General features: G+C 35.7%; 1 protein-coding gene across 3 annotated transcripts in view; it reads right to left on the minus strand.

Moving 5' to 3' along the window:
* Positions 1-18,365, minus strand: part of Fig4 (FIG4 phosphoinositide 5-phosphatase) — a 115,973-nt gene that overhangs the window by 64,240 nt on the left and 33,368 nt on the right. For all 3 annotated transcript variants that reach the window (XM_047559405.1, XM_047559406.1, XM_047559407.1), the window contains 8 exons: positions 17,196-17,296; positions 15,793-15,955; positions 15,109-15,206; positions 9,481-9,614; positions 7,667-7,783; positions 5,456-5,501; positions 4,623-4,771; positions 3,138-3,304 (listed from right to left, as the gene is read on the minus strand). In XM_047559405.1, the coding sequence (XP_047415361.1) occupies positions 3,138-3,304; positions 4,623-4,771; positions 5,456-5,501; positions 7,667-7,783; positions 9,481-9,614; positions 15,109-15,206; positions 15,793-15,955; positions 17,196-17,296 (975 nt within the window). The remainder of the gene's footprint in view (positions 1-3,137; positions 3,305-4,622; positions 4,772-5,455; positions 5,502-7,666; positions 7,784-9,480; positions 9,615-15,108; positions 15,207-15,792; positions 15,956-17,195; positions 17,297-18,365) is intronic.

Genomic DNA, 18,365 nt, shown 5'->3' on the forward strand with positions numbered 1-18,365 from the left:
AAGGTATCTGGAGTACTTTAAAGAAAATTGTTCTATATTATTATCATTATATAAAACCTACTATAATTTTAAAATAAGTTGTACACCCCAATGACACCATGCTTCTTAAAATAAAAAAGCCTGTTTCAGCCACATTATTCATGATACCTTTCATAACAGTTCATCTTTCAGTTGTGCATGATTTTGCCTTTCCTTTCCATACATGCACATTACATTCTTGTGATCACCATTACCTTTCAATATTATGCCTTTCTTTTTAAATCATTACAGTTATACATTCATTCTGACTTCTAGTCTTATTAAAAAGTCTTGGTCCATAAGTTTCAATAATGATCCCTATTACAGGAGCAATGATAATAGGAGAGGGACAGAAGAGTGGATGCTCTTTCCACAGGGGCAGTTCTAAACTTCTTCAGGGTGATACACATCCAGAGAGATCTGTAGTTTGGGGTACATGACTTATAATTATACCCCTTCATCTTCCCCCCAACTTTTATATGTTCTGTGTCTCTTAAAAAGATGTTTAAGTCCTACTATCAAGTACCTGTGAATAGGACCTTATGTGGAAATAATGTCCTTGAGATAAAATCAATTTAAGATGCAATTGCACTAGAGGACAGCAGGCCCTTAATTCAGTTTGAGTGGTGTCCTCATGAGAGGAGAAAAGAGACACAGAAAATTCTATGAAAACATGGACACAAGGGGAGAATGCCATGGGACAATGGAGGCAGAGAAGAAAATGTTGCTGTTACAAGTCAAGTAACACCAGGGATTGTGGTGACTAAAAGAAGCTAGAAAGAAGCAAGTAAGGATTATCCTCTATGGATTTCACAGGGAGCACTGCCCTGCTGACACTTTTGATTTTAAACTTCTAGGCCTCCAGAACTGTGAAACAATAAAATTCTCATTTCTTTTTTTTTAATACCTCAATATTTTTTATTCATCATAAATAAGCATAAGATTTCGTGGGTACAAATAAAATAAATCATTACATTTATATACAATATAATATATACAATGTAATTTGTGGCTTTTTTTATATTTAGGTTTTTTTTTTTTAAGGGAAGTCTTAGGTTCACAGCAAAATTGAGAGGAAGGTACACAGGTATCTTAGCCCACATTTCAAGCCATTAGTTGGTATTATTTGGTTATCAAAGCCCTCAGAAACTGATATGACTTTCTCTTGAATGTGTGTGGGACCTGTGATTGGCTCCTGCTACTGGGATGATGAAGGGATGTTACTCCCAAACCTAGGATTTACCTACCTCTTCCTTGATGCTATGGAAAAGGCGAGTGACTATGAGTCCTACCACCACAGAAACTACGAGGGACTGAATTCTGCCAGCAAACATATGAGCTGGGAAGCAGAGCCTTTCCTAGAAAGGATGGCCTGGCTGACATTTTTCCTACAGTCTTGTGAGGCCTGAAATAGGGGACTCAGTTGAGTTGTGCCTGGACTTTCAGATCCACAGAAACTATGAGATAATGACTGCATGCTATTTTAAGATGCGGTCTGTAGTAATTTGTTACACAGCATAGAAAACTAATACACACAGGAGCACAGCAGACTGACTTTCATTCTAGACTCTGAGTCTAGAAAATGTTGAAAGCCAACCATTTTGTGGATACTTTTATGGATGCTTCTGAGGCTCCCACAACTGGGGATTCTTACAGTTCCTTTGGTGTAGGAACATACATCTTTTTAAAAATTTTTTTTATTCTTATAGACTGCATTTTGATTCACTGTACACAAATGGGGTACATCTTTTCATTTCTATGGTTGTGCACGATGTAGATTCATACCATTCATGTAATCATACATGTACACAGGGTAATGATGCCTGTCTCATTCCACCATTTTTCATCCCCCCCCCTTCCACTCTACGTAACCTACAGTTCCATACATACATCTTTTTTATAAGGCAGTTTCTTGTAACTTTTTCCTTAGTGTCTTAGGCAAATTAGTGTTGCCCTTATACTTCTTGCTGCTAGGGTCTCCCTGTCCCTTAAGGGGCCTTACTGGCTATGACCTAGTCAAGCACATGATGACAGCCTCCTCTATGAGGACCACATTTGATTGCCAATAAACACTCAAGTATCCTTTGGCCCAGCTAACTCTAGGAGCACAGGCAGTTTCCAATAGGGCAGCAATCTCCTCAGCCCATCCTTCTGCTATAGATTTGCTATACAGTAGCCTGAGGCCAACATGTGGGGTCCCTTCAATGGCTGGACACCACATCAGGCTCAGCCAGAGTCCTATTGAAAGCCTTTTCTTCCCTTCACTTGAAGAAGTGGGAGTGGGTGACCGTCATCACAGGCAAGAGCTCACTTCAAAGAACTTCTTTACTGAAGATGATTACTTCTTTAATTTTCTTCTCCACATTCACTAAACCTTTTATCCTTAAGTTAGTTTGAGAGTCAAAAATTCATGGAATTGATCATTGAGCACTTCCTTTATAAATTCTGTGCATGGGGATTTGTCTTACAGTCATTTCGGTCTGTGAAATCTATTTTTATTGACAACACCATTGGAATGGAAGCAGAAAAAGTACCATTATTACACTTAGTATTCCCAAGTCATTAAAGAAGTATAACTAGCTGGGGAGATCGCTCAGTCGGTAGAGTGCTTGCCTTGCAAGCATGAAGCCCTGGGTTTGATCCCTAGCACCGCAAAAAAAAAAAAAAGGAAGTATAACTTAGAGTTTAATTTAATGTTAACATTACTATACGTATCTAGTCGACATTTTAAAAATTAGTAATATTTACATTCTTTGTCAACTATCAAGATTTTGAACTTTATATGACTAAAATAACAATTCAACATCCTCAAATAATATATAAAGTGCAAGAAGAAATACAGAAGGAGATAGAAGTCAAGGAATCAAAGCATATTGCATTCCATTAGAACTCCAACTATGGGTGCCAAAAGGCAAAAGTGCTCTATTTAAAATATAAAATGTTTATTCATTCATTTATTGAACAAATATTTATTAAATGCCTACAAAGGGATAAATTCTGTTTTATTTAAATTTTGAAATATTTAACTCTATTTAACCAAATTCCTTTTTTAAAAGCACACATATAAGAAGAAAATATGTACATCAAAGTCTTAGAAATACCTGCTACTCCAGAATTACCTGAAAAAGCATTGCTGTAATATCTAGAGAGAGTCTGCATGATGTCTTTTGAGTGCTGGGTCCACGGCGCTATCTTTCTGTAGGTTTTTACCCGATGAACAAGTTGAGAACCACCATACTGAAGAGACAAGGTATCTCCATGATCTTCATAGAGTTCTTCAAATAACCTGAGCAGAAGAAAAACCTCACATTAATTTTACCAAAATCACTGCACAAGTTATTCACTTGACCCTAGACTCAGAACAAGTGTTTACATTATGAGTTCTTCTGAGCCTTTTCCTTCAAGTACATGCTTCAAAATCTCAAAAATAAACACACATGCAAAATGTATTATATTTTATAATGATACTTCAGTATGCATTAAGGTCACAGAAAACACTAAAAAGAAATCAGGGATACCAAAAACATAAACCATCAAAGTCAAATCAGTTGATTCTAATCATTAAATGACTCAAAATTCTGCAGTCTGCCAAATCAGAACAAAATTTTGTTCCCTCTGAATTGCTTTTGAAAAAAGATATGCTCTTGTTGCAGACAGTGCCTTACTCTATTCAGGACTGCATAATAAAATATCATAACCTACGTGGCTTATAAACAATAAATGTTTATTTCTCACAGTTTTGGAGGCTGGGAAGTCCAAGATAAAGGCACCGGCAGATTCAGTGAAGGCCCACTCTTAGCTCACGGATGGTGCCATTTTACCTGGTCCTAACATGACAGAAGGAGCAATCTAGTTCTCTGTGGTCTCTTTTAAAAGGGCACTAATCCCAAAGATGAGTCCAGCCTCAGATTTGATCATTCCCAAAGCCTCCATTTCCTAATACAATCTCTTTGGAGGTAAGGATTTTAATGAGAATTTGAGAGAGACACGAACACTCTGACCATAGCAGACAGATAAACCACATTCTTGGAAATATGTACATGATTGAAATTTATATTTCTTCAAGTGTCTGTTAATATTTTCAGTGCAGTGATATCTGTGGATATGGCCATGTGTAAGCTGATTATTTTCCTAAGCTATGAAAATCTCAGATGACCATAAAAGCTGTCATTTTATTTTTTTAAAAAATAATACTTCATGCAATGTCGTAGAGTCAATGGACAGTGAAGAAATTACTACTTAATGAAGAATTAATCTTTTATCCATCTCATATTTTTAGTTCAAAATATATTAAGGCACAGTACTTATTTTTATTATTGACATCTGGATTTTTTTTTTAACAACCCACTAGTTTGTCCAAGCATTTTAGATTTATCTAAAAAAAACAGTGTTTATTGATAATTAACACAGGTAAAAAAAGCCCATGGCAATAATATATAGATCTTTAATAAAAATATTTATTACAGAATTATTTGAATACCACCTTCTAGCAACATAATCTTTAAGAAACTAAAAGTAAAAAATAGCTCATAAAAATCCTTATTGTTAAATCAGGTTTGCTTTTGGTCATTACTGGTATTTAAATGGCAGAAAATAGGACTTACCTAACTGCATCTGTATCAAACTGTAGATTAGGTTTGTCAATCAATCCCAAAGAAAACAATTGATAAGCCAGAGCACATTTTCCCACCATGAACTGTGCTGTGTTGGTGCGATCTAAACAATCCACACAGTTGGTTCGAAGAATGCCAGTCTAAAGAGAAATACCTTAAGATTTCAATCATTATTCAGTCACCAAAACAACTTCTATACTACATGAGAATTCTTAAAGAAGCAGAAGAAAGGTTATGAGCAATTGTCAATCTTGGACAATATTAATCATTCAGTTAAGTTAAAGGTTAAAATAAAGAACATTTTTTAAATCATGCAATCCTATATTTGCTGCTCACTTAATATGGCTATAACAGTATCATTAAACCTAGTTCATATTTGAATTTACTTCTTTGAAAGTTCAACAAGAAAAAAAAGCTGTTTTCCACAAGTATCCATTAGTAAATGTGAACTTTCTTCTGATAACTCCTTTATTATACAAACCAAATATGGTTGAAGCCACATCATTCTTTAAAGCATCGTTAATAGATAGTATAGTATAACTGGCTTGTTTTCCAATCTCATTCCAATTTAATCTTATCACATTCATGTTTGTTTTTCTATTTCCAATAAAAAACTTAGTATGTAGAAAAATTCATAAGTCATATTATTTCAATTGTACATTCTTCTATAAATTTTGAATATTATCAGTAAAGCTTTAAAAAATCATTCTCAAGTGATTAATAATTCTGCATTAAATAAGATGTATCTCTCTCCATGACTGCTTACAGAAAACACTACACACTATAGATACACATTCTATTCATTATGAATATATCATCCATACCTGTAGGCGACCAGTGGGAATTACACATCCTCCTAGTTCATTCCACCTGTGTTTAAAAATAAATGCTTTTAATTTTTTTTTTTTTCCAATGGTGGGTAGAGATTGAACCCAGGGAGTGCCTCAATCACACTAAGCATACGCTCTACTACTAAACTATGTCTCCAGTTCCCTACTTCTTAAGAAAATTGAATAGCATGTGTACTTATTTTTGGTACTAGCTTTTTGTTAAAAATAACAGAATCAAAGTAATAGAGCTGAAGGGACCTGGACAATCAGCTGATTCTGTGTATTCTCATTCCTTCAAGTAAGTGAATATGCAAATAACTAAGGTGGACCACTCACCATTTTCTCCCCAAAGAGAGCCCAAGAAAGGGCATCTTAGCTTATACCAGTGCCTCACTCTTTGGCATTTTGTCCCCCATGTTCAAATGAAGTCTCTGCTGCTTCTATTTATGCCCATTTCTTGTGTGATCGCTACAGACATGCATAATTGTAGAGCATCTTTCTAATAAAATCTTTTAGATCTTAGCCTTCTCCATTCAACATTATCTCTTCAAGCTTTTCTTCATGAAAATTTTGTTGCATTCCTATGGAAGTATTTTTTTGTTTGTTTTTACACATTCCTTTTAGACTACTTGTTTTTTTTTTGCATGTACTAATGAATGTAAGGGAATGTGTTTTGTTATGAAACACTGTATCATAATATTAATATTTTATTTTAGTTATTTAAAAGAAGGTATGGGGTAGGAAGGACCTAACACAATACGTCTGCTATCCTTAGAAAGGGCTGCTCAAAGGTTGGCTCCTGCCAGGTGAGGTGGCACACACCTATAATCCCAGAGGCTCGGAGACTGAGACAAAGGATCACAAGTTTGAAGCCAACAACTCAGCGAGGCTCTAAACAACTTAGCAAGACCCTATCTCAAAATACAAAACATAAAAAGGGTTGGGGATGTGGCTCAGTGATTAAGCACTCCTGGGTTCAACCTCAGGTACAAAAAATAAATAAACAAACAGGTTGACTCCTGGCTGGTATCTGGAATGTGGATTTTAGGAGGGTCCCTACCATTCTCAGAACTACTAAGAGTGGCTTATCATGCCTAAACTATTTATAGAAACAAATGGCTTTTGATGAACATCTTTCTTTCTGGGAGTCTATGTGATCAGTCTCTAGTAAAAAAACCTCAAGGTTCTAACAAGCTTCCCTGGTTGGCAACTTTTTACAGATGCTGTCATGACTTGTTTCTCGGGGAATGAAGTATGTGACTACACTGGAAGCTTGTGCCTGATTTCCTCTGGACTTTGTTCCTTGAACTTTTTCCCTTTGTTAATTTTTAAATTTGTTTTAATTAGTTGTACATGACAATAGAATGCACTTTGATACATCATATATAATGGAGTATAACTTCTTATTCTTCTGGTTATACATGATATGGAATACCTGGGAGAAGGAAGGATAGTAGAATGTAGCAGACATTATTAACCCTTTGCTAATTTTAATTTGTATTCTTTCACCATAATAAATTATAGTCAGAGTACAACATACACTGAGTACTCTGAGTTCTCCTAGTGAATCACTGAACCTGGGAGTAGTCATAGGGATCCCTATCACAGATGCCCTAAAATTCCAACTATAACAAGTGCAAATAATAACAAAAAACTATTTCCAAAGATACATACACTAGTAGTTGGGTTTTTGCTTTTGTTTTTTGACTACTGCAGTTAATTATGTTAACTGAAAATAAAATGCTGGAAGTATATAATATTGGTTCCTTAAAAGATAAATAAGGCATGGATCTTTGGTCTGAAACTCAAAAACTAGTAATGAAGAAATATCTGTGCACTAATAACTATAATCCAATGATAAATACTATTTTCAGAAAAGCATTAGTATTTAACCTATCAGAAATACTCTGTTGCTATTAAATACTGAACAACAAAATTCAATACTGAAAATTTTACTTTACAGAAATATTTTATGTAATGTTTACTCTACAAAGAAATAAATAAGACTCTGTGGTTTCTATCTCGAGTTATACAACAAAAGGATTCCCAGGCTCACAGTGAACATGTAAAACACAGTCCTGGGAGCAGCTTGACTCCACACAGGACTAACTTCACCCATCTTCCACACTACAAACTTTCATATTTAGAATATTTTTATCCATAAGAACAAAAATCTTGATTTAAGTTTTTAAATACCACACATACTTTTCATCTGGCCTCAAAATGCTACAGTAAGAATCAGGGCGGTTGACAAAGAAACCTGTTTTCTTCACCACACTTTCTGCAATCACATTCAACCGATCAAGAACATTGCACAGCTTGCTGCGGAGGAAAAAAAAATTGAGCAAAGTGAAAACCCAAGTTGCAATATATACTAAATACATATAACATATCCTTATATTTTAAATATATATATATTCTTGTATCTAAAATAAATCAAGTGTATCATAATGATATTCAAGAAATTAATTTTTTAAATATCTTGGCTTATATTTAGTAGGAACACTAATAATGTCAGGAATATAATGTATATTCAATAACTAACAATATTTGATGCAAAAGAGACCTGAAGGACTTGTAACTTTGTATCAAATATTGGCATTACTTAATTTTGGCACAGGACATCCCCAGAAGAGCCTTTCCCCAAGCCTTTCACTTCTCAAGAGTTGTTAGTCAAGTTCATATACAATCATGAAATGATTGTGTCAAGAGCATAATGCATAGTGCAGGTGGCAGGGGAAAAACATTGAAAAATAAATTCGTTGAATAACAACAACTACACTCAACTTATACTTTGGGAAAGGCTATACATGTGTGTGTGCACGCATGTGCACTTGTGTGCAGCTAACTATGTAAAAAAAATATAGTAATATTTTAAAATACCTTAAAATAAACCTAGTGCTTATATGATGCATTGTAAATGAGTAAAAGATAATGTAAATTTAAATTCAATCCCTGGTACCACCACCACCAAAAATAAAGATAATGTAAATTTAATAAAAGAAAGTTCCTTGAAAGAGAAGAGTTTTGAAACAGATCTTCCAAGATAAAAGATGGATATTAAGGTTTAGAGGTGAGAAGTCCCCCAAAAGCTCCTGTATTAATGCAGAAGGTGAACAATTAGATTACAGAGAGCTATAACCTAATCAGTCCATTCTAGTTTGAATGGACTAACTGGGTGGTAATTATAGGTAGGCAGGTAGGGCTTGACTAGAGGCAAGTGGGTCATTAGAGGCATACCCTGAAGGGTTCATTGTCTCTGCAGCCCCTTCCCCACTCTGCTTCTCAGCTGCCAGTCACCAAGAGGTAAGTACAGCTTCTCCACCATGTCCTGCCATGATGTTTTTTTGCCTTACCTTGAGCCCATAGCAATAGAGTTGGCCCAGTATGGACTAAGCCCCTGAAACTATAAGCCAAAATAAAATTTTCCTCCTCTAAGTTGTTCTTGTCAGGTATTTTGGTCACGGCAATGAAACACCTAAACTAACACAGTGGGGGAAGCACTCCATGGAGGGCAGGCAACAGGAACAAAGACTCAGGGTTGGAAGCTTGGCTGCTACATTTGGGGAACAACATAAAGATTAGGTGTTCTGGACCAGTATAGCCCTGGAATAAGAAAACAGTTACTACATTCTGGAGCTAATCAGCTGATGAGGCTTTAACATTATACTAAAGAGTGTGTATTTTCTATAAATAGTCTGGAGTTACTACAGGTTCATCCACAAGTGAGGCAGTCTGAAAGTGGTATCTGAGGAAATAGTGAGAATGAGATAGAGAAAAGGGAAATTAATGTCTTTAAGAGATAGTAGAGATGTTCTGAAATGATTGGATACTTCAAACAATTTGCAAATGGTATAAATGGTAGGAAAAAAGAGATTTTGGTCAATTTAAAAACTCAAAACAGCTGTTCAGCAGGTTCATGAAGGAAGAGTAATATGTTCTTTTCCATAGAGATTAGCTTGCTGCTATTTGTTACTACAAGAAAAGGAAATTATCAAAACCAGATACATATCATTCACCTTTTGGTGTACTTGGCCATATCCCAAGGAATATAGACAATAGTGTGCTCAGGAGGCAAAAACTGATTAAGGTAGGTCACAGCAGCAACAAGTTCTTCACTTAGAATTCTTTCATGTTTTCTTTTTTCTCGTTCCTTTGTCAAAAACAAACAAAAAAATGTTTAATTTAAAAAAAAAGTATGTTGGGGATGTGGCTCAGGTAGAGGACTTGTCTAAAATGAGTAAGGCCCAGGGTTTGATTCCCGTCACTGCAAAAGAAAAAGAAAAAAAGGAGTGTGTGGTGGGAGGATGCCTATAAAAAAATTAAACATGTAAGCACTGTAGTTACCTTAAATCAAAGGATGATTTTAAACATTTTTACTTAAAATGTAAGAACAAAAGCCCAAGTCTTAAAGATATTGACATGAAATCTATCTACTAAATTGAAAATAATATAAATTCAAATAAATAAACTCTTCATGAAATTAGAGTCAACAATGAACTTTGAAGAGCCTTGGAATCAGATTTCTCCTAATTAACCTCTCCACAGCTTCAAGAAGCCCATCAAAGGCCTGGCCCTAAGGCTCCATAGCCCATTCCAGTAGAGATATCTGCTCAAGAACCAGAAGGGAACCCCTAATTCCATCCAACTGAAGACAAGAGGGAAATCAATGGGGTCTGGATGGACAATCCCCAAAGTTACAAAGCAGATAGCAGTTTCACAGACTCCACATGCTTTTAAATTTGACTCATAACATATTGGGTGAGACAGCCAAGTATTCTTACTTTTACACTGAGGCAGGATGATTGAGGCTGAGATGCTGCCTCTTGCCTGTAGCATCTCCTTAGATAGATACCACCTTGCCTTTAATTCAAGGAGGATAGTACTTTATTGCAAGACTCTGTAATTAGAATGCTGGTCTGCTACTTACTGCCCTTGGACAATATTGTCAATTTTCCTTGGTCTCCATTTTCTCATCTATAAAAGGGGGTCATAACAGCATCTCCCTTAATATATTAGTGTGAAGTTTAAATGTGACAAAAAGCAGTTCTTATAAGAGTGGCTGGCACATGGTATAATTAGCTGGTTTTATAGTTATCATGATCAGATCTTCACTTAGAAACAAAGGGAAAAAAAAACCAATTCTGTAATAATGACACTGAAAAGGTGTCAGGGCACTATTATTGGCATCAAACTAGTTCTGTGTTGCCTTCAATCATGGAGATTAGCTTCCAATCGCCATGAATTTAATTAGATAACCACTGTGGAAACTAAAAGGGTATCTATTTCACATAGCTAAATAAATCAAATGGACAAATTAGAGAAGAACCAAAAACAGTGCTAAATCAGTTTAGGATGAAAATCTATTTTGCTTATTGCTTTTATCTGAGAAAATTAAATTATATATCTGGAATATTTCTCAAAAGCATTTTAAATCAAACTAGGGATACAAAAACTTTTTGAAATTCTTATATCAAATCTGCCATTTTATGAGATAGAAAGGAAGATTATTTAATCAACCTTTAGTCATTTCTACGTAAAGAATCTGCTTTATGCACAGTATATGGTGGGTTAGTGTTAATGTGTTGCTTAATCAATCTTCTTAAGGTCACAGAACCCTTTAACAACCAAATGAAAACTTCACATACACAAATCATTTCACATATTGTTTCAAAGGGTTCAAGATCTCCCTAATGACCATCCCCAGGTTAAACACTTCTGATGTACAGCTTATATGCGATCTCAGGTTAACTTCCTACTGTTGCTACCTAGGAGCCACATTGAAGGCACGTGGATGGCTGAAAATGTCTCTCAATCAGTGCCTCAAACTTCCACAACTAGGGATATGTTTGCAACACAGGGTAAAAGAGAAAAGATATCAAGAAAAATATTTCACTTCAGTAACTTCATCCCTCAGTATCATTCTGTACACACATGCATTCTTTGACTCTAATCACAAGGTAATAAAATCTCCTTCCAAGTGAACAAAATAAACATCTTTGATTCTATGTAAAATAACCAATGACAAAAACCAGAATTTCTTTTCTATGCTATGAAATAGCAACTTAATCTTCAAGTTATTTTCTAGTTAATCTCTAGTTTTTGTCAGAATTTGTATTACCATGGAACGATATTTTTTTAAAGTATAATTTAAAAATCCACTAGCTGACTTTAAGAATTCAAAAATAAATGTAGATATTAGAAATCTTGGAAGGAATAAAACCAAGGGAAAACGTGAATAAACCTGCTAGCTTCACTAACTTTTTAGCTACTTGCTTTTATTATCAATTTCAGAGGTCATGTAGATAAGCAGTATATTTCCATTAGCGTTGCTACAGGTAACACCTCTGACATATGATGATGGTGGTAATGGCTGCCTAAGCTGTTTTTCAGGAACTTAAAGGGCCTTTTTTCTATCAAACCAGTAGAAACCACCAATCCTTCACTTAGGCCTGTGCAAGTGTTCCGTGGATGACCTTTTGACATCAGGGGACCAAAAATCCATCCTCCTGGCAAGCTAACTGCCATTTTCTGAACATCCTCCCTATGAAGATACTTGAAGTTTGATCCTGTAAGTGCAGAATACTGTTTATGTCACTTTTCCTTACTTTCATCACCTTTCTTCATGCTTTAAGTTACCCTGTTTCTTTATCCCACAAATATCCCTAAACTCTAGGCTGAGAGAGATTTAAGGCTGATTTGAGGAAAGATTGCCTAGCTCCACATGACTGACCACTTCATAAACTCTATTTTGCAAAACTTCTCGTTTCAGTGATTGGTATACTGTGGGGCAGGCAAAACAGGCCTGGTTCAATAACAGTAATGGTTTCCAATCATATGTTTATGTTAGAATTATTTTTGAATGTGCATAATTAATAGAGAATTATTTCAAGCACTGTAGCTTGAATCTCCATTTAACCAGAGCATTTTAACCATACCATAAGAACTCCATAAGACATGAACAAGATTCTAATTTAGGTCTAGGTTTATATATCAATAATGCTTTGTAACTCACTGCTTGAGCAATAATTTATTCCTATAATAATAATGTCTATACATTTACTGGAAAAGAATTCAGGAGCATTTTCATTATTAAAGTTTTCCTACTTTAATTTTTCAATTATGCATAATATAGCTACTGCTCAATACTAAGCTAAGGTTATAGATTATCAAGCTATAACCTTACAATATTCTGAGTTGACAAGGAGAGAAACATTAATATGAACACTATGAATTAATGTGAATAAATATCTAGAAAATGGCATATTTAATACCTGAATGATTTATTTTACAAAGTCAATATCTGGAAGGATGTGATTATATAAATCAAAGAGGAAGAAAGAAATTAAGCTGACTGCCTCATTGTCACCATCCTTTCCCAATCCCTGCACCTGTCATTTGTGGGTTATATTTTCCATGCTCTTCATCACATACATACACACACACATGCAGACCCTTTAAGCCCACTCCTGGGAACTACCTTTCTCCCCACCCCAAGCTTTGCTCCATTCCACTTGACTTTGAGTACCTGTAATTTCACTTGCACTCTTGTTAAATCTCCATTCCCACCATTACCTGTTAGATCACATCATCATCACAGGTAATAGCTCTGCCTTCAACATTCTTATCCAAAACCTCTTTTACTCTCAGATTGCTTTTGCTTTAAATGCCCCACCTTACAGGGACCTCAACCTACCAACAATTCTACTTTCTCTAGCAGTCCTCACCTTGATGTTCCCTCCTTTTTCCACCTCAGCTTCTATGGTCCACTTCAACCATATACTTTGTCAAAATCCAAAATGCCTTTGATCCTGTTTTTTTGTTTTTTTTTGTTTTTTTTGGTTACACCTATATGGAAAAACTAAATAAGCACAATTACGTATCACTTTAATCTATTCTTATACACATACACAAGCCCTCCTAGAAAAAGGCAAGTAATAGCAAAAAGGTTCCATTTAAGAAATCACTGCCAACTTTAAAGCGGCTCTTAGTACTGCCTGAATGTTTCTAGTCAACTTACACTCCCACATACACGAGACTGTTAAACCTTTCCTACTATGCTCAAACCTCCAATCTCATAAGATGACCTTTCCTCCTACCAAAAGAGAAATAAAAACTGTCAGAGGGAGCAGGCAAGCACATGTGCGCGTGCATGTGAGCGCACACACACACACACGCAGAGTGCATGCCCTTGTTCTCCAGGTTGACTTCTATTCTCTTTCCTCTTGACCTAGTTAATGCCTCTTCCTTCAGGCTGAGGCTGACTCATCACATCCTCAGGAAAGACTTCTTTTCCTTGATGAGCACTCATGGCACCATTTATGCTGTACCAGCACCTGTGCATTACTTCACCATCCCCACCATGAGCTCCAGAAAGGCAGGAACTGTTTCTAAGCCTGCCTTGACACACAGGAAATCCCCCAAAATACTTGTTAAATGATGGAACAAACACAAGATTCCTTTTTTTTAATTAAACTGACATATTTATTAATCAACATCTCAGAATAATCTCAGATACTACTATGTTGTTGGCTACTGCCACAACCAAACATAAAACAAAAACTTTGTTTCTTACACTCTTGGGGTGCTTTGGGCTGCCAGAACATAATAGATGCAGACAAATTTATCGTGTGGTCTCCCTGACCTCCACCTAAGGCCTCTGACCTGTGTGCCCACTCACATACACAAGATATGTTGATCAGTCCATGCACTCTGACAAAGAACCATGAGTTCGAGAACACCACCATCTCTGAGCTTCTTACCATCCCACCAGATTCTGGACACAAAAAAATTCCAATTTCTGAATCTAGTCTTTTGATTCTATTACTATTGCTACGGTTTAGATATGAGGTGTCCTCCAAAATCTCCTGTTTTAAGCAGGAATAGTCAGAAGCAAAATGATTCAATTAGGAGAGCTATAACCTAACCAGTTCATCCTAGTTCAAATGGACTAACTAACTGAGTGGCAATCATTGGCAGGTGGGCCATGGCTGGGGAAGGCATGTCACTGGAAGAATGACCTGGAAGGATACATCTTCCCGAGGCCTATTCCTTCCTCCCTCTCCCTCCCCCACCCCTTTCTCTTCTCATCTGCCATGAGCTGAGTACTTTTCCTCTACCACATCCTGAGTCCAGAGCAATGGAACTGGTTGATCATGAACTAAACCTCTGAAACTGTGAACCAGGTAAACTTTCCCTCCTCTGAATTGTCCTTGTCAAATATTTGGTCACAGAGACACAAAGTTGACTAACATATTATTTTGTCCATGAATTCTGACAGATTGTTGAGAGAGCTACCTGTATCAAGGCTAGGCTATGGCAGCTTGATCTTCATCCTCCTCTGAGTTGTCCTGGGAACTAGGACAGAAATTTCACACATATCTATTTCACACACAAAAAAATCAGAGCCTTATATGCTGCATCACTTTCTTCCCTTAAAAACATACTACCGATTTCTACAGGTATGTAAGGAAGAGGTCACATGGAATCTGAGATCAAAGAATAGCAGCTCAGATAGCTCAGATACTGTGAGCTATCACAGCATGATAATCTACAAGTCTCTTCTCTAGAAAAAGGAAAAGCACAGCTTATTAAGCCCCTTTGTGCTAAGGAAAAGTTGTCCAGTGTGTTTGATAAGCACATCATACCTTCACTAAATTCAAGATGATGATGGGAGAACCAAACCTCTGAAGCATCTGGTCAAAGTGAAGGGCAGCCACATGAGCAAATGGATCTGCTTGGTCCACTGAGAAGGAAAAAGATGAATCAATACCCAAATAAAAATTATAAAGCAGAAATAAGTGTCCTTTAAACATCTTTTACTATTAAAGAAATATAATTCAATTAATCTAGTATTTTTGCTTCCCAATTCCCTCTCAAGGAGTTTACTGGACACTCACTTATCATGAGTTTATTAAATGTGAATGCTTTTTATATTTCTGAGATGAAATATAAAGAATTTACTAACACTCAAAATTAATAGCAAATTTATTGGAGAAAAACAATGACTGGGCATGGTGTCACATGCCTGTAATCCCAACAACTCAGGAGACTAAGGCAGGAAGATTACAAATTCAAAGCCAGCCTCAGCAAATTAGTGAGGCCCTAAGCAACTTAGCAAGGCCCATCTTAAAAAAACATAAAAAAAGGAGATGGGGTTGTAGCTCAGTATAGAGTGCCTGCCTAGCACATGTGGGGCTCTTCTACATTATCTACTGTACAGGACTAAAATTTCACTAATACTAGGCATTTATTAGATTTCTGGGACTATAGTTCATTATCTCTAAAGGTGAAGAGAGAAGAGTTACTATTAAAAGGATTGTTCCACGCACATGTAATAGGTGGTTTAGGCATCATGGTTGAGATGTCCTGGGACCAGTATAAGGGAACTGATCCTCTAACTTGCACGTAGGAAGAATAACTGCCTGCAGTAAACGACATCACAGAAGCGTCACAGAGTATCTGTTCAGTCTCCACTTCATTTGCAACATCACCCTGGAAAGAAAGGTGCATTTAAAGATATTTGATGTTCTCAGAACATTTTAATGAAAAAATTTTCAAGAATACAATGAAATCATGACTCCTATTCTTTGAATGTCTTAAAAGAAGTAAATATTGTCAATATTCAATGTGCAAATTAGAAAAGCAAAACCATTAAAATGCAATAAAGAAAAGCAATTAAAAGTATCATGGAATAGACTAGAAAAAATCAAATTAAATAGCTAATAACTCAAGTAACAGACAACAGCTTGACTGGCATATGTAGTAGAGAGAAACAGAAAAGAAAAACAATTATATGAAATTATACAGGAGATGAGGAAGACCAGAAAAATATCAAAATTTAATCCTGAAAACCAAAGAGGAATGAAAGGACAAAAGAGATTTAAATAATGTCTGATAGAAGTTAAAAAAGGGGTGGTGGTGGTGGTGGTGGTGGTAGAGGTAGCTTTACTTATAAAAGTATATAACGATATGACAAGGAATAATTTTAGAAGCATTAGTAACATACATGTGTTTGATTATCCTATGACTATTTAAAAGTAAATAATATAGCTGTGAAATTCTGATTTTTCTTAAAATATCAGTTAAAATGAATTTCAGTGCTGATATAATTTGAAGAACAATATTGCTATTTTAATCCAGGATCAAAACCCAATGCCTCACTTAATTTGTCTTCTTGATGACACATTTGCTCAAGACTCAAGTTGTCTATTGTAAGCAAAGAAGAAACACTCAAAGGAGTGACATAGCTGATGACAAGATGGGTGGACTTCTGCTGTTATTTTACAGATGTGAACAGCAAAGGAGTCTGGGGAAAAAAGGAAAGAGGGCAACAGCTTTCCCATGTCTTGCTCTACTTTGCCTTTTCATCATGAACATACTCTCAATGATGAGGGTGCCTTCTACTTATTTCTTGAGTGGGGTGCTTTGCCATTTTTGTCTCTACATTAATATGTACTACATTTGTTCACATATTTCAAAAATGGCTCATCCTCTAAAACATTAGACATTTCATAACTCCATTGCATAACTCTAAGATAGCTGACTTTTCAGAACATTTGTATATTAGTCATATTTCTCACAAGTTTCAGATACTCTGAAGAACTAATTATTCTCTTGATAATAGCCCAGGCTAACAAATTGCACTTCTTTAAATTCCACTTTGCTTCAGCTATGTCAGCAAAGCTGATGTAACAGGTTAAAATGTTGGCAGCAACTATGTCTGTCATCTTACCTCACAGTTAGCTCCTCTCTTGAGAAAACGGGTCCCAGCAAACTTACTGGATCTTCTTGCTATTAGAGTGACATATACAGGTCGTCCATAGATCAACAGCTCTTAGAAATAAAGTTAAAGTTGCTTAGCATTCAGAAATGTCACACAAAACCAAGAGAATCATTATACTTTAAGGATATATTTAAATATATCTTGTCCAATGGCCTAAAGATACCAAAAACATTACCCAAGAAGGGAAGAGAACTAGGTCTGACAACTCTTCAGAATTGTGCAGGAATATTAGCAAAAACCATTCTGCCTAAGATGTGATTTCTATGAATTTCAGAGGAAATGGTAATAAGGTGTAGTATTCCTGGCCAAGGGTAGGTGTGTCTTTTATTGTTGTCAAATCATGACGCAAACAAGCACAAACAATTCTTCCTTCAGTCTTCAGAATCATACACCTTCCAAAGAGAGTATGTGTCATCTATCGGGATGTTTAAATTATGAAGCAATATAGAATACTGAGGAAATAAAGTAAACAATTCTGTAAAACAGGTCCTGAACACTGAATTATTGTAAAATGCTTAACAACACACAGCTTATTAGTTATATCACTTTATTTAAATTTCTGAGCCACAATCTCATCTACTATAAAATGGGATAATTAAAAAGTAGCTATAAGTTGAAAATCACTAATCTAAAAATCTAAAATTCCAAGTGCTCCAAAATCTGAAAAGTTTTGAGCACCAAAATAAGCCACAAAAGGAAAATCCCACACATGACCTTGTGTGATAGATCATAGTCAAATGCAGGCATGTGAAAAATACTATATAAAATTACCTTCAGGACAAGTATTTAAATTGTATAGGAAACATACATGAATTTCATGTCTAGACTGGGGTCTCATTCTCAAGAAATTTCATTATGTTTATGCAAATATTCCAAGATCCAAAAGATCTGAAATCTAAAACATTTCTGGTCTCAATCATTTTGAATAAAGGATATTCAACTTGTATTTTTGCTAGGTGATTGGGAAGACTACGCAACTTAATGCATGTAAAACTCCCAGCACCTGGCCTGTAGTAAATGTTCAATAAATAGCGATTACTTTTATCATCATATAGACTTCCAGAATTCATTAAATGCTTGATAACCAGGAAACTAGATTCATCGTTTAAACTAATGAGC

This window comes from Sciurus carolinensis, chromosome 7 (assembly GCF_902686445.1).
Source record: "Sciurus carolinensis chromosome 7, mSciCar1.2, whole genome shotgun sequence".
Classification (NCBI taxonomy): Eukaryota; Metazoa; Chordata; class Mammalia; order Rodentia; family Sciuridae; genus Sciurus; species Sciurus carolinensis.